The sequence below is a fragment of the Trachemys scripta genome, chromosome 7 (genome assembly GCF_013100865.1).
Source record: "Trachemys scripta elegans isolate TJP31775 chromosome 7, CAS_Tse_1.0, whole genome shotgun sequence".
Taxonomy (NCBI): domain Eukaryota; kingdom Metazoa; phylum Chordata; order Testudines; family Emydidae; genus Trachemys; species Trachemys scripta.
The window spans coordinates 85,450,423-85,467,835 of record NC_048304.1 but is presented as its reverse complement, the minus strand read 5'-3'; the positions used below and the strand labels follow the sequence as shown (position 1 = coordinate 85,467,835).

Sequence of the window (17,413 nt, the reverse complement as noted above, 5' to 3'; positions counted from 1 at the left end):
GAAGCCGGTAGCGCTCGGGCAGCCCGGCTCTTAAACAGAGCTGAAGAGTCGGGGAGGAGCAGAGCCGCCATTTTCCCAGACATGTTCGGCTTTTTGGCAGTTCCCCCCGGACGGGGGTTTGAGTGCCGAAAAGCCGGACATGTCCGGGAAAAAGAGGACGTATGGTAACCCTATTTAACCAATTACTGATCTTGAGTTGAAATCCTCCATTATTACTGAGTTTTCTGTTTTTATAGCCTCTTTTAATCTCCTTGAGCATTTCACAGTCACCATCACCATCCTGGTACAGTAACTCTTCACTTAAAGTCGTCCCGGTTAACGTTGTTTCATTGTTATGTTGCTGATCAATTAGGGAACATGCTCATTTAAAGTTGTGCAATGCTCCCTTCTAACGTCGTTTGGCAGCTGCCTGCTTTGTCCACTGCTTGCAGGAAGAGCAGCCCGTTGCAGCTACCTGGTGGGGGCTTGTAACCAGGGTGGACCAACAGCCCCCATCAGCTCCCTGCTCCCCTAAGTTCCCTGTGCTTCAGCTGCCCAGCAGACTATCAATTGCTGGCAGTTCAGCTGTCCCTCCCCCCACTGCCATGTGCTGCTCCTGCGCTCTGCCTGGGAGCTGCTCCCAGAGACTCCTGCTTGCTGTGCCAGGGGGTGGAGGGAGACTAATGTCAGGATGTCCCCCTCCCCCCTGCCGCTGCACCCCGCTTACTCCTTCTCCATATAGAGCAGGGTGGGGACACGGATGGAGAGAAACATAGAGAGCTTGGGGCAGCAGCTGCTGTCTCAACTTCCTGATCCACTTAAAAAGACAATGCACTTAAGAGTGGGTCAGCTTACTTAAAGGGGCAGTGTGCATCTCTCTCTCTCTCTCTCTCCCACACACGAGGTGTGTGTCTGTCTCTGTCTGCTATGCTATCTCCCTTCCCTTGTATTCGTGCTGCCTTATGTGAGAGGCTACAATGACAACAACATGTTAACCCTTGAGGGCTCAGTCAAGTGCTAGTTCATCATTTAGCAGCAAGGCATTCCCTGGGAAATATCCCTTGCTCTTCCACCCTCTAACTTCATCTCCTCAACCAAGCTTCACAATCATCATAGCTGTGAACAGTATTAAATTGTTTGTTTAAAACGTATACTGTGTGTATATCTATATAATATATAGTTTTTGTGTCTGGTGAAAAAAATTTCCCTGGAACCTAACCCCCCCCCCATTTACATTAATTCTTATGGGGAAATTGGATGCGTTTAACATCGTTTCGCTTAAAGTCACATTTTTCAGGAACATAACTACAACGTTAAGCGAGGAGTTACTGTAGTATATTCCTACTCCTATAGTCTTATTATTCAAGCATGGAATTTCAATCCATAGAGATTCTATAGGACAGTTTGATTCATTTAAGATTTTTACTATATTTGACTCTATGCTTTCTTTCACAAAAAGTGTCACTCCTCCAACAGCATGACTTACTCTGTCATTCCTGTATATTTTTTACCCTGATATTACTGTGTCTCATTGATTATTATGGTCCCACCAAGTTTCTGTGATGCCTATTATATCAATATCCTCATTTAATACCACGTACTGAAGTTCACCCATCTTAGACTCCTAGCATTTGTATACAAGCAGTTATAAAATTTGTCAATATTTAGTTGTCCGCCTTCATGTGATGTAATTGAATGGTACTTTTTTTTTTCATTTGACTGTTTCTCTTCAGCTCCTACCTCCTATTTTATCAACTTCTATTCTCTCTTCTTTACTAGAATATAGAGAATCCCTGTTAATAGATCCTCCCCTAAGGGATGTCCCTGTCCAAACCATGTGCTCCTCCTCATCTGTCAGCTTTCCCCAACCCTAGTTTAAAAACTGCTGTACAAAGTTTTTAACATGCCAGTAATCTGGTTCCATTTCAGTTTAGGTAGAGACAATCCTTCCTGTAAAGACTGTCTTTCCCAAAAGGTTCTCCAGTTCCTAATAAACTGAAACCTATCCTTCCGTACACCGCCATTTCATCTATGCATTGAGACCCTGCAATTCTGCCTGTTTAACCGGCCTGCGCATGGAACAGGAAGCATTTTAGAGAAAGCTGCTATGGAGGTCCTGGATTTTAATCTCTTACCTAGCAGCCTAAATTTGCCCTCCAGGACCTCTCTCCTATCTTTCCCTATGTCATCAGTACCTACATGTACCAGAACCACTAGCTCCTCCCCAGCACTGCACATAAATCTTGCTATGTGTCTCGAGAGAGCCGAAACCTTCACACTGGGCTGTCAGTTCATCATGTGGCTCTCCCCATCATCACAAACCCAACAATGACTATGCTGGACGTTAGACACTTACATATCAATAATGTTCCAGGTACTGCAAAAAAACAAAACAAAAACCCAACAATGTAAAGAAAGCATAAAACTTCAGCTTTGCTCATTGTGCTCAGTGGGAGGACCTCTGCACACAAAATATTTTAAAATCTGATTTTAAAAGGGCCAGTTGCTTGGTCACCATAGAACTGAGAATGGGAACAGTCCATGAACCCATAAAAGCCTTCTACCCTTGCAATTCCGGTGCTCCTGTTGGCCCTCTGACCTTAGAGGCTGAGATTATACTGTACATAGGAACTCAGAAGCTCAGATATCAGTGAATTTGATGAAGTGCCTTCTGGCATTTCGTTTTCATTTTGAAAAATGAATGTCTGTGGCCGGGCTTCTGTGGCCATATGAGGATTAATTCCTCTCTCTGTCTTAGCATGTTCCATTTTTTTTAATACCATCATCTTCACACGACTACTTCCAGACTTCCTTCTACTCATTCCCTCTGTGGTGACAATGTCTGAGATTTTTGATGAAGATAATGAAACACACCCGTAACTGGAACATTGCATAAAAACACATTCATTTTTGGCTTGAGTCATTCTTGTATGTGTGGGAAGGATGAGGGACAGGAAAAGAATCTTGAGCTAGCCTCTGTTAGCTCTTCCAAGAATCAGTCTTTAGCTGATAACAGGTCCTCCCTTGCTCTTCATCCACATAAAAGACTGCAGAACCCGCAAGCCCATAGAACTCTGTTCCAAAGCAGAGTGCTTTAGTCTAGTACATAGTTCAAACTAACAAACAATAGGATCTGTGTGCTTAACTGACAGACTTCACATTGGAATAGCTCCTCTTAATTTCCTAGGACCAGTGAATTCAAAGATTACTTGCAGTAGACATCCGTAGATCATTCAGTTCTTCACATAGTATTTTTGAGTGAGCAGATGGGTGCCAGAATACAGCTTAGAGAATGCAGCAGCATGGATGGCTCAAATTGCAGGGAACAGCACTGAACCATTGACCTCAGAGTCTAGAACCATCGCATGGGGAAGTCCAACCCAATAAAACAAATTACAAGTATCTGAATTAGCTTAAATATATGGACTATATGGCCATCCAGTATCTTGACAGACGAAAGGAAATATGGCTCAGTCAGTCAGTCAATGGTGCTTAACAGTAATGTGGGAGAAGAGCCCATTGCGTGAGCGGCAGACCTTCCCACAGTGGCTACAGATCCATTCGCTGGTTGGAGCACACTCTGCTTCCTGGCACGCCTGCAGGCTTCAGGCTGGGGTCTCTTATGGCTCTCCATGATGATTGCACCAGCCTTGACCTGGCTTCTCCAGACTGGGCAGGAGGCCGGGTTCTCCCAGTTGTCAGTGGGAATGCTGAATTTCTTGAGGCCTTGCTTGACCTTGTCGTTATATCAAAGTTTTGACCTTCCTCTGCATTGTGAGTGGTTCTTGAGTTGGCCATAGAGCACAGATTTTGGCAGATGATCTTGAGGCATACGTTCCTCGTGTCCCAGCCAGCGAAGGCTGTAAGTGTCCAGTGTAGTCTGCATAGACTGTAGGCCGGTTCTCTCAAGGATCTTGTTGTTAGTGATCCGTTGGTCCCAAGTGACTCCAAGGATTTTTCGGAGACGGCAAAGGTGGAAGCTGTTCAGTCTCTGCTCCTCTTTGGAGTACGTGACCCAGTTTTCACAGCCGTAAAGGAAGGTACTGAGGACACAACCCTGATAAACAGACAAGTTGTTCTTGCCTGTCTGTCAGGATGGTTATCATCTTTCGCTTTCAGGTTTGCAGTCTTTTTACAAATTGAACCAAGTGCCTCTTTGATTCCATCATAGGTACACAAAGGTCCCCTCTTTCTAAGCAGGTCTGAATCTTTTTGCACAGGTCTTGCTAATACTTCTGGGCACATTCTCTGGTGGCTTTCTGGACCGCAGTCTTAGCCTCTTTAAATATAAGAGTTCTGGACCTAGTTGGTAGTTGAAGTAAAGTTAAGTGATCTTGCTTCTTCTTTTCTATGAGTGGGAGCAGCAGATGTTCAGACCCTGTGAACCAGTCAGGGTGTTTTTCCTTTGTTATTCCAAAGACATCCTTGGCAGTAGCTAGTGTCTTATTCTTGAAATTGTCCCACAAGGTGTCAGAATCAGGGGAATCAAGTTGATCATTTTCAGACACACACTCAAGCGCACATTGAAACTGAAGTATCAGGGGGTAGCCGTGTTAGTCTGTATCTACAAAAACAACTGAAACTGAAGAAAAAAATGAATGTTTAAACTGAAACCAAATAAGATTCCCTCTGTAGCAGGTACACACTGAAGCCACTCTAGTTAAGGTTGCAAACTGTATCCATTATAGCATCCTGTTTTCCTATGCCCATAATTTTCTAAAACATTAATCTATTGGTTTGAAATTTTCCGTGCCTGGTCTTTGTCTGAACATAGGAGTTATAATACTGGGTTAGACTAATAGTTCATCTAAGCTGGTAGCTTCCTCTGACAGTGACCAGCACCAGATGTGTCACAGGAAGGAGTAAACCCTCAATAATGGGCAATAATTTGATAACAGGCAGTTAGAGGAAGTTTCTTGCTAAATCCAGTTAGTGGTTAGCATGTGTCTGGAAACAGGATCATTTATGTTGCTGAATATTTTGTAATGCTAGCTGATATAACTTAGGACATTTTTATTATCCATATAAATATCTCATCATATTTTGCATCCTACTGTGCTTTTTGCCTCAATAAAACCTTTTGCCAGTGAGGCTCACAGGCATTTTTTGAGTCTTTTTTTTTTTTATCATTTTCAAATGGATTGTCCTTTTAATTCATTGAGTAGCCTCCTTCGTTAGTGGTCTTCTGTTTTGAGAGAGTAAATGGACCTTCCTTTCAATAAATGGACCTTCCATTCAGTATTGAACTCTAAAAAAAATCTATTCAATCTCTCCTCATATAGAAAAACTTTCCATGGGTCTAATCATTTTTGTTGTCCCTCTTGGGACCATTTCTATATATTTATTTAAAAGGTTTGGCCAGAACTGAACCCAGTATTTAAGGTGTGGCCCATACAATGGGATTCTTGTACTTTCAACATTACTCTGTCTTTTTCTTGATTCAGCCTGTCACATCTTGCTTGCCATTTTGACCACCACCTCACCTAGAGCAGATGATTTCGTTAAGCTCTCAAAAATTGTGCATTGGTCTTTTTCTGAAGATAATATTTTTTGGTCTGAAAGTTTGAGTAAAAGTTTGAGTTTGAATAAAGTTCCTTTAGCCATTTGAGTTTGGAGAGGGTGAACACACATTTCCCATGTTAAAAAATTCTCACCATACTTGTTCAAAGAGAAGGCTACATTGTTAAGAACTTGACTTGGGTTGGTTTGAAAAAAAAAAGAAAATTGGTATTTTAAGAAACTTATGATCCTTTGAAAATTCCAGAGTAAGCAGGCTCTATAGAAAATATACATTCTGTTTCTAAGGACAATTGGCTGAATGTCAGAACAAATATTCAAACAATTTATTCACTTAAAATTGCTGGTTTTTTTAGCAAACAATTTAATTGATGAGTAGTATTACAGTGATTATTGAGCTGGTTGAATATTATTAAAAATTATTTGTTGAAACCTGACAAAATTGCCAAATAACATATTCACCAAATAGTTCTCAATCCAGTCTCTCAATAAACATACATAACATGGCACATACTCTGTGTGCACATGCATCTCAGAAGGTGCACACTATTAAGCCAGAGTCAGAGGTAGCTACCAGAATTGGCCATAGGGTTTCTTCTGCAATTGCACCTTGAGGGCTCTTAAATAAGAGTGATTGAAAGTCAGGAGTAATCATTTGATAGACTGGTGCCTATTTGTATCATTATTGAATTCTCCTTCTTAAGAATGATTGGAAATCAGCTGTTTGAGAGACTGCTGCATATTCGCCAGCTATATGCCCCCCTTGTTGTCCTCCTGAAGTGTATTTGTGTTGTTTATGCGAGTCAAAGCCCCAATAGCTCCTGTCCTACTCCCCATCTTCCACTATCTGATTTCTCTTTAATGGCCTGGGGATTGTATTGCAGTAATTCTAGTGTGCCCAGCAGTGTGGCCATAAGTGGCTGTATCTGACCCAGAACAGCCCAATAAGACAGCATGGTCTCTTGTCGTTCCTCCCTTCTCTCCTCTTCCCTAGTCTCTTCTGGGCTCCATGTGGCTCAGTCTTTGAGCTGCCACTTTCAGACTATTTCAGGGAGGCTTCTTTTTGCCCTGTCCCAAATCCCTGTTTAACAACGGTGGCTGCTAGGCTACCAACCATGGAGCACCTACAGGTGTATTACACCGTTGGCCCTCGCCCCAAATACGTAGCTTCTGTGACTCTCTCAACCTGTATTTCCAGAAGATCCCTGGAAGGGCCCTGCTTATTTACCTCCTTGAAATCCCTATTTACAAAAATGACTCTCATGGCCGGAACCCCAATCCATTGTCTCTGTAGGAGCCGAGAAGTCATGTCTTGTCCAGTTCCGTGTTTGCCCAGTTAACTGCCTTACTTGTAACGGACCATTACTATGGGAATACTGGGACATAGTTGCTGGTCTTGGAAACTCCTTGTAGCATGAGGTAAACAGGCAGACACAGAGCACAAGTGTAAAGAATTACACAACGATTTAATTGAACTCCATTTTTCTTAACAACTGCCTTGAACGCAGACATTCAGTCCTATCATGGTGGCCATGGAGTCAACTACTGATGTCTTCAGGACCTTCATTTGGGAGAAGTGTTCAGGAAACTGTTCACTTTTGCTTATTATTTTATCATTCTGGGCCAGCTGTACAAAGTGCTGATCCACTCATTCATTCAGTTTATGAATTAGATTCACTTCCACTCACATCCTTCTGCCTCCACCTTGTTCCGGAGTAATTAATATTTGTTATTCCACCACCACTGGGTTTCTGGGGAACAAATGGCCTGGAAGATACATAGTACAGAGAAGTCACTGCAGTCACAAGCTTCCTGGAAAAGTGGCAGTATAGTGTCAATCTTCAAAATAGGGATACCAGCCAGGGGAGGGAGTCAGTCAGGCTGAAACAGTCGTTAGAGCACAGCGCCTATAGGAGGTCTGCTGCCTGTAGGAGGAGATGGGGTTAAATTGAACAATGGTGCCATTCTACACATGCAGTCTGGTTAGTCAAGATGCATTACCATTATGGAATGGAAAATATTAGGAATGTTTGGGTATGTTAGTGTAATATTAGCCTGTTCTTGGCACTGGCAGCCAAGATGATCTCACCGGAAACCATGTCCATGTCCCAGTGGGTACTGACCAGTTGAGGTATTTGGTAAACTCCTTGGCTTAAGTTTCTTTCTTGGTAGTGTTTGTTTTCCCCTCTTATCACCTACCTGACATGTTGCCCTCTTAGTTTTGCCTGCTGTGGCAGTGCTTCAGATACTATCACTCACTGCTGAATAGCTAGTGCAAATTAAATCAACTTGTGAGAGGGACAGGGGAGAACTTCCCACTCATCCTTGATTAGTTCTCTCCATTTGCTCATTGCCCCAAAAGAGCCTGAAATGCCAGGGAGCATTCCAGGGTCAGAGGGATTTTTTTTTTTAAATTTAGTGCTGATGAAAGTTGCCACAGAGACTATCCCTTGTATAGCCATTGTGCTGACAGCTGCAGCGTACAGGCTGCTCCACACCACCCCTCTCCTTGACCTGGAAAAGCTGTGAAGGTAGATTGGCTTCCAGGCTGATTAAGTTTTTGTTTCATGAGATTGTCAATTGGTGTCCACCTCTCTACTATAAACTGGGCTGAGACTGCCAGTCCATTTCACATAGGCCAGTGGTTCTCAACTAGGGCTACACGTACCCCTGGGGGTATGCAGAGGTCTTCCAGGGGGTACATCAACTCATCTAGATATTTGCCTAGTTTTACAATAGGCTACATAAAATGTGCTAGTGAAGTCAGTACAAACTAAATGACTTGTTTATACTGCTCTATATACTATACACCGAAATGTAAGTACAATATTTATATTCCAATTGATTTATTTTATAATTATATGGTAAAAATGAGAAAGTACGCCATTTTTCAGTAATAGTGTGCTGTGACACGTCTGTATTTTTATGTCTGATTTTGTAAGCAAGTAGTTTTTAAGTGAGGTGAAACTTGGGGGTATACAAGACAAATCAGACTCCTGAAAGGGGTACAGTAGTCTGCAAAGGTTGAGAGCCACTGACATAGATTATCAAGCAGCCATCAAATGATTACAGTTTTCAGGAACTGTGGATTGGATTAGAGTCGAAACAGCAATCTAAGGGTGGAAGACTCTGTAACCCATGAGCAGTCCCTTCTGCCACCTAGTACAACAAGCTTCTGAGGAAAATTACAAGGAAACTACTATGAGATTAATCTAAGAAGGAGCTGGCAAGTCAGACATGCAGTCAGAGATGTGAATAGGTGCAGAAAGGGGCGAGGAGGCTGTCAAATATGTTTTCAATCCATCTGAACAGGTGGCTGTTGGATTATAGCAGTTGCTGGTGCATTTGTTTAAGATACGGACAATGTTCGCTGTTCCTTTAGTGTGAGAATGAGTCAGGAATGAATGCAACACAGTTATTGCAGGTGGCAAGGCAAGGTTCAAGCAGTGTGTAATTCTAATACCCTCCAAGCCCGTTTCCCTCCGTGAGCTATGAGCTGGTGGAACATATGATAGGCTTCATTTATATTCCCAAGCAGCTGTGGAGTCCGTGTCCCTCAGCAGGGAGCTGGGCATGAAATACATTTGGAATGGCTCTAGCTTGCGGTTTTTCCCTTCTCATGAACCGCCCCAGCTCCTTTCTCTTGCTTTGTCTTCTGTCTCGCTCCAGGTTATGCTCCCGTCACTGGTATGTGCCACCCTCTACGCAGTTGCACTCTCAACCATGAGGATGGATTCTCCTCAGCATTCGTGGTTGCCCACGAGACCGGCCATGTGTAAGTCATTGGAGGAGACAGTTGGACATTTTATCTTTTTTTTTTTCATCATTGCACGGTGGCTCAGCAGGGTGTTTAGTCCCCCCAGGCTCAGCATTGCCATGTGCAGTGGACTTGCTGATGTATGAAAAGTTGTGATGTGATGAAATAATGGCCCTCCAAGTTACTAACATTGCTGCTAAAATGGGCAAATACAGGAGTGAATAAATCTCTTTGTAGTATAGTAAGTGCAGCAAGCAACTTAAAGGCAATCTCTGCCATAGAGTTTACAGTCTACATATCTGCACATCTTAGAATCTGTCACCTTTGTACCAGAATGAGTCTGGAAATTGGATGTCTTTGGATGTTGGGTTTTGTTTCTAAATATGAACTGTAGGTGGAGGTGCTGTAAAGTGGGCAGAAACATAAAATCTCACCTGCTACTCATGTATAGATGTAAATCATAACCTCCAAAGACCTTTAATTACCAGACACATTCTGGTATGTACAAGTGCTCCCAGGTTGTCTGACTGCTTCTCCTGTGGATACAACAGCCTCTCAGTCGAGAACAGAGTGATTCAAGGGGCTGTAAGAGGGAATAATGGGATGGAATCAAGAATAGCAATATTTGGTGTCTACAGAAGGAAATATTTCCAAAAGTGAGAAACACTAGGCTCTGGACAAAGTGATAGAAAGCCCTATTGCTTGAATAATTTCAAACTAGACTGGACAAACATTCTGTAAAATATTGTAATGAACAATCTTGATATGAATAGACCTCTTCCATCTCATTTCTGTTCTTCTGTTCTTCTCAGGAATGCTAATGGGTGTATGAATATGTATTCAATGGCAAAAAACAATCAACGTACATTAATGCAGAGTTACGGTTGCTTGGTGGTATGTCATCTTGCAGAATGCTGACTTGAGCAAAACTCAAACTTCTGAAAATCAGGAAATGCAGAGTCAAGGTTGCCTATGGAACCGTAACTCTTCCGTCTTTCAGCAATGCGCCAATGTGCCCCGTTAACACACACATCTTTACTTTGCCAACCCCAGAAATGTACAACCTCTTCACCTCCTTTTATATATCCATTCAGTGTCTCTCATGGGATTCCATATAGCACTATTGGAGGATAAAATAAAAAAAAAAAAAATCTGTGCCACTTACCCTCTGTTCCCCTGGACCTGGCAGTAGCCAATGGGAATTGTTTACATACACTCCAGCTGCAATCAGTGTGTTAAGTTTCATGGGCAATCTTAACTTTGCATTTTCTGGTTTTCAGACGGTTGAGTTTTTCTCAAGTCAGCATTCTGAAGTTCCTCTAAAGGAAAAATTCCCAGACTGAAGCCTACAGGCCAAATGTGACCAATAAAGTTCTGCCACAAGGTCTGTGTCTGTGCTCACGTTTAGAATTGGTGTGTAGCAGGCAGACAGTACATGTTCCATCAAAAAATGTTCCTTGTTTAACTCTGAAGGGGCTGTTAGGATCAAAATGGAGCATTATCTGCTAGGACCTGTAGTGTCTGCAATCCTTGAATTTCTAGCACATCACTACTCAGGATCTCAGCCGTGAAAAATTTAGAAGCCTCTTCTATAAGTTCCTGTCTTGGACAAAGACTTTTCTTGTGCCTCTGAGTTGAGCCTGAGCCATATCCTAGAGGCCGGTTCATAGTTCTAATAGCCATAGCTGGTAAGTTCAGTTCCTTGCATTTTATTCCTGCTCTGTCTCTGTGCAGACCTGCACTCTTACTGGTGCTGGAATTGCATGGAATGCTGGAAAAGGGACAACTATTGGTCCAACCAGTGGAAGAGACACAGTGAATATGCCTCCTTCCTCATCCAGTTAAATAGAGGCTTTTAGAGGAAATGTCCTTATTCAAAATGCTACTGATAACTGTCTATCTGGCATGTCCCTTTGGAACACAACTCACAGGCTTTTTTAACAGGTTAGGTATGGAACATGATGGCCAGGGGAACCGGTGTGCAGATGAGACCAGCATGGGGAGCATTATGGCACCACTGGTGCAAGCTGCATTCCACCGTTACCATTGGTCCCGATGCAGCAAGCAGGAGTTGAACCGATACATACAGTAGGTCAATTTCAACAACTATGATTTAGACTAGCTAGTCTATGTTTTTATTGTACAAATGAATGATTGCATGCATTTGTATGAGCTGGCGTATGCATGGAAGAATGAGAGTGGAAGCATCGTATTGCAAAGATACATTTGAATAAGGAAACCAAAACCAAAAAGAATCTTGTGCAGCAGACACAATATAAACTTTGTCTTAGGGCCTTAACTCTGGTTTCTGAACCCCGACCTTGAAAGATAGTGCTTGCTTTAGCTTCCCAGTTAATTCTCCCTTTCCTTTAGTGATATAATGAATTGCACTGACAAGCCTCTGTTAATTTTGTGCTATGGACTGATGATCATTGTTGAATAGGCTCAGAACATACCATACTCAATACATGAAAAAACATATTGGAGGGAGAGCTCCTGGGCTTCTCCAAAGATCATGTTCATATCTTCATTGAAAAATGTTTATGTGAAAGTGACTTTTGGTGAAATGACCCTTATGATCACCTGGGCTAGGTCTTGCCATTCAGAAACACACTAGAAAAATATGTGACCTTCTCCACGTGACCTGCCTTAACAAATCAGGTTCTTACTCAATGGACTGTGCAAATAGTAGCCTGAAAAAAGATGCAGATATCACTGAAGCTGAAGTTCACAAAAAGTTACACACACACTTCAAGTGAATCATTGCTATTTTGAGGAAACATCAAAGCTGATATTAAGTAATTTTGCAGTTTGAGTTGAGCAGTTCGCATGTTTCTATCTGCAATGCCCCTGCCTATCCTTTAGACTGGCCAGTGTTCTGCATCTTGCAGAGAGTGTAACATCCCAGTAAGTTGTGCATTTGTTTGAAGTAAAATTGAAAAAGAATTACCGGAGGGACAGATTTATAACCAGCTGAATCTAGCCAGGATTTGGTTGCATTTCAACCTGTTTATTTTGGGCAGGAGAAGTAGCAATAAATCCTGGACTGGAATCTTCTGATCACCTTGAATGTGTTGTGACAACAGCACCTATTGCTAATGTAGAGTTTTTCCTTGACAGTGACAGTTAGGCACCTGGTAGTGAACTTGCTGGTTCTTCACTCCAAGGGAGGAGTTGTCAGCTAGTGATGATGAACACCACCAGAGCTGTTGTAGCGGAGACAAATTTTTTCTAGGAGGGTGCTGCTCCCAGCCTGTGAAGTGGCTTTGGTGGAGGCCATGCATCATCCTCTCCTAGCTGATGGAAAAATGCACATGGTGGTGGTGGCTAATGTAAGGGTTGTGGGGGATAGTCAAGAGAGTAAAGATATCTTAATGTAGGGGGGTCAGGGAAATAGGTAAAACCACAAAACAATAAAGAAGAAAGGTGTGGAAAAAGAGTAAATTTTGCAACATTCAACCCAACTTTGTCTTTACCTGATGTCACTCCAGTTCCTATGACTGCCTGCTAGACGATCCCTTTGAGCATGAATGGCCCAAGTTACCAGAGCTCCCGGGAATCAATTACTCTATGGATGAACAATGCCGCTTTGACTTCGGCGTGGGTTACAAAACATGCACAGCTGTGAGTATTGCTCCTATTAATAGGGTCTGGATTTTTTCTCTTTCTCTTGCTGTAGAATGAAAGGAAGTCCCCCTCAGTGATAGAGTGTGCTAAGGAGGCAGTGGGAGGGGGGGTTGCGTAGTGGTTCTGTGGGCCAAGTGTGAAATAGTCCTGGGTTTGGTAGCATCTTGCGATGTCTCTGGTCATTGTCTGGCGTGGTTTATTTAGCCACCAAGAGGATTTGGGTGGAGGGACTGGCTCCAGTCTTTTTCTTTCCCGCCCCTTCACCAGATTGGATCAGAAGTGATAGCACCCTGGAGGATGACTGCATCTTCTTTTTGCCCTGATGGAAGAGCTGCAACAAATTTCTGGACTGGGGGGTTAGAAAAGTGACTTCAAAACGAAGGAGCTAGGATTGTCCACATTCAGACTGTAGGAGAGGGAAGGGGTCCAAGTGGGTTAAAAACAGTTGTTTGAAAGAAGAGATGCTCTCAGCTCCACTTCAAAACTAATTTCATGAAGTTGCTTCTGCCCCCCTGGGGCCCGAGTCTCTGCAATGGGAAAGGTTCAGAGTTCTTGAGTCTACCTGCTCTCTCTCTCTTACATGCTCATAATTTCAGGTTGGGAGTGGATGAGGCTGTTAGACTATCTACCCATTAAAATAACAGCAGGGCTCTTGTTTGCTTCACAGTTCAGAACCTTTGACCCTTGCAAGCAGCTGTGGTGCAGCCATCCAGATAACCCTTACTTCTGCAAAACCAAGAAAGGGCCCCCCTTGGATGGGACCGAATGTTCATCAGGCAAGGTACCTGTGGTAGTGGGCAGGATACAGACTGGATTCACTATTACTGGGAAATAGACATGACCCTCATCATAATGGTACATTCAAAAATGTACATGCACATACATGCCAAAGCATGCAAATGCACTGATACATGCACAGATATTTACTTACAAGTGCACACACTGACTCACACAGATCCAAACACGTGCACACACTGAACGTACACTGTATGCTGTAAGAAAATTGTAAGTCATACTTAAATTACAGGCCTGGGGAAAAGAGGAACGATAGTCTCATGCATTTTGAAAAGCATATCTCTTTTTTTACATCTGCTCTGTACCATATGTTTTATTCAGAAAGATTGGAATGGCCCATTCCTTTAGAGACAACAGTGAGCCTTTGAGAGAAGCGTCCATGCTAAGGATTACTGTATAATAACTCAGTCATAATCATTTCCACTTATGTGCATTCAACATTTTCCTCACTTAAAAAAGTACAGTTATTGTTGTTTTTTCCCTAATTATCCAATACATCTATGTTCAGACAAGGGCTTTTCTTCCTTACAGACCATCTGCTCCGGCTGCTCGGTTCTAAAGTGAAGCCGCACTGTTTGCTAACTTTGTGATGTTACAGTTAATGCCATGGCAACAGGCTATGATGTCATAAATTCATGATTATGACTCCATCACAGGATCTGTCTACTTCAGGGTTTCCTATAATGTTCGTTACCACAGTATGCAAGTGCCAATGAGTCAGAAAAGCAACTGGAGCGTGGGACTCAGACATAAGGTCCCAGAGGCAATGACAGCAGCAAACTTTGCATTTTGAAGATGCTGCCCCCAAAATAGACTTATTTGAAGGGGGTGGAGGGGGAATCTGGATATAAAATGTTTAGATGTTGTAGGATGAAGCTTCCTATTCCACATCATACCAACATTTGAGAATGAAATCTTTTCACAATGGATGAATGTGTTTAAAATAATGAGCAATTTCTAATAACTTTAAAATAAGTCACAGTGATCTCACACAAGATATTGCCTTATTGAACGGCTTGTCCTTAAATGAGCCCTGTCTAGAACTTCTAAAATCAGGTTGTTAATGTGTCTGTGCACGTTACATATAATGGTGGTGAAAGGTGCCGAAACTGAAACGCCTGGAGACTGAAATCCATGGTTTATTCACACAACGGGGATCGCATGGGTAGCAGTGGCATCATCCTGCCAGTGTTTCTCAACGCTGACCACGAGCTGTCGCTTCTAGAGGTGAAAGATAGTTTAGTCTCCAGACCAGTTCATTTCCCTTCCTCTCTCCTGTGGCTGCCAAAAAGGGTCTAGTTCAGGGGTAGGCAACCTATGCTTCTGCATTTTAATTTAATTTTAAATGAAGCTTCTTAAACATTTTAAAAACCTTAATTACTTTACATACAACAATAGTTTAGTTATATATTATAGACTTATAGAAAGAGACCTTCTAAAAACGTTAAAATGTATTACTGGCACGTGAAACCTTAAATTAGAGTGAATAAATGAAGACTCGGCACACCATTTCTGAAAGGTTGCCAACCCCTGGTTTGGTTAATGCCAGTTGTGGTGGTGGTTTGGGGCTATGAATCCTTGTCCACTGGGATCTGGACTAAGACGACCAACCCATTTAAAAAAAGGCCCTTGTAGAGACAGCTCCATGTCCCTACCTGGGCTGGATTTGAATTGGGGGACTAGATGTGAAAGCCTGTGCACTGTATCAAATTATTTGTTATTATTACAGTAGCACCTACTGATCAGGGATCCATTGTGCCCAGGCGCTGTACAGACACAGACTAAGAGACAGTCCTTGTCCGAGGAACTTAACAATCTAAATAGAGAGGAAAGACAAAGGATTGCAGAGGAAACTGAGATGAAGTGACTCACCTAAGGTCATACAACTGTCTAGTGGCAGAGCTAGGAATATAGCCAATCCTGCTAAAATGCTTATTTGTTTTATTATCCCTATTTTATTGCCTCCTAACATTCCTTTTCCTAGTGGTTGGGACCTTTTCAGTTTGGCAAATATTTTTGGACATGATTTGTCAAGAAGCAAGCCAACTTTTTTATAAGTTACCAAATGCCTTCAAGATAAGGCAAGTCAGAGAATCATAGGGTTGGAAGAGACCTCAGGAGATCATCTAGTACAATCCCCTGCTCAAAGCAGGACCAATCCCCAACTAAATCATCCCTGCCAGTCATTTTCTATTCAAAATAACATTTTCTCCTTAAAGGATCAGATCCTGAAATTCATACTTAGTTTTTACTGTAGCAAAATTCCCACTGATTGCAACAAGAGTTTTGCCTGCAGAAGGGCCAAGGAAGCGCTTTGGCTGAATATTCTTATTTGATATCCTAAAGAACTCAAAACTAAAAATCCAGAAAATGTAGAAAGCTGCTGAATATTGAATGCAAACACAGTTATCCTGCCTCATATGCAGACTACAGCACTAATAACAGGGGTTATTGACATCATCAATGCAGTGCATGCTGGAGTTTCTGAACAGATAGAAAGTTAACAGTTGAGGGAAAGCCAAGCCACAAACCCAAAAAACAGTTTACATAAAAAAGGATCTTAAAGGGCATCTCTCGCATATGAATAATCTAATGATGTGTGTTTGTGCATTCAACGGCTTCTAGCAAGGTTTGTGCATTCACAGGTAACAAACTTGAACTTGTCCTCCTGCGCTTTCTGCCTTTGTCTCTAGAGCAGTGGGGCAAACATAGGATATTGTCATGAATAAACAGTGGCCATTGTATCAAGTATCGGGGGTAGCCATGTTAGTCTGTTCCTACAAAAACAACAAGGAGTCTGGTGGCACCTTAAAGACTAACAGATTTATTTGGGCATAAACTTTCGTGGGTAAAAACCTCACTTCTTCAGATGCAACACAGTGGCCATTGTGTTTTTCAGTTTCTCAGATACAAAGAGACCATTTAAAACAAAACAAAACCAAACTCCAAAACAAACCAGATTCAAGACCCTCAGCTGGTGTAAATCATGATATTTCCTCCTTCAGTTGAATTATGCTGTTTTACTCCAGCTGAGGATCTGGCCCTATATATTTACCAACTAGAGGATATTCTTCATCAGTTTGTAGCAGTTCTAAGGAAAGTCAAATTTTGAGCCTCAACTGCTTGACAATGTTCCTCTGAAGCATTATAGACTATTAGTCCTGGCCGCAGAGTAATTCTATGCTCTTGTGGCAAAGCCACTGGATTTGGATTGCTTCACTGTCTGTTTAAATGCGAAGCTGAGGAACACGTGCCATTCACGCTGCAGGATCTGTGGGATACACCCTCCGGTCAGCAATAATTAGATGCAGTGTATCAAGCCCAAAACCAAAGTCAACAAAACTATGGCTCAGGTCCTGAGGTGCTGTGCTGCTACTTCACTGTTGTAATCTGGGCATGTAGCTAGCACAACCAACCCCAGGGTGCCAGCATAATGGGTGTGGCTGAGCGAAAGGAGGCATGGCTAAGACATCTCTATATTCCTCCAGTGCTCCTGGTGCTGTATGTGCCGCTTAGAACCATTGGCAACCGTAACTTAGAGCAGCCTTTGCACCCCTTTCTGAACTGAGCTATGTGCTCTCTGGCTGTAGCTGAGGTTCTGGACCCAGGCAATTTTCATGGAGACAAATCTCTGTTTTATGGGAGATTTTGTTATAACATTTGTTACTGAATTTTGTGTTTGTGAAAGTGAGAAGTTTGTTGCACATGTGAGAACCAAGCAGAATAGAGGCAAATGCT

General features: G+C 42.4%; 1 protein-coding gene across 1 annotated transcript in view; it reads left to right on the top strand.

Annotated features, from left to right (window-relative positions):
- The window catches only part of ADAMTS14 (ADAM metallopeptidase with thrombospondin type 1 motif 14), a 99,846-nt gene that overhangs the window by 61,709 nt on the left and 20,724 nt on the right, over nucleotides 1-17,413 (top strand). Inside the window, exons 7-10 of the mRNA XM_034776551.1 lie at nucleotides 9,166-9,271; nucleotides 11,198-11,341; nucleotides 12,745-12,877; nucleotides 13,548-13,661. Of these exons, the coding sequence (XP_034632442.1) occupies nucleotides 9,166-9,271; nucleotides 11,198-11,341; nucleotides 12,745-12,877; nucleotides 13,548-13,661 (497 nt within the window). The remainder of the gene's footprint in view (nucleotides 1-9,165; nucleotides 9,272-11,197; nucleotides 11,342-12,744; nucleotides 12,878-13,547; nucleotides 13,662-17,413) is intronic.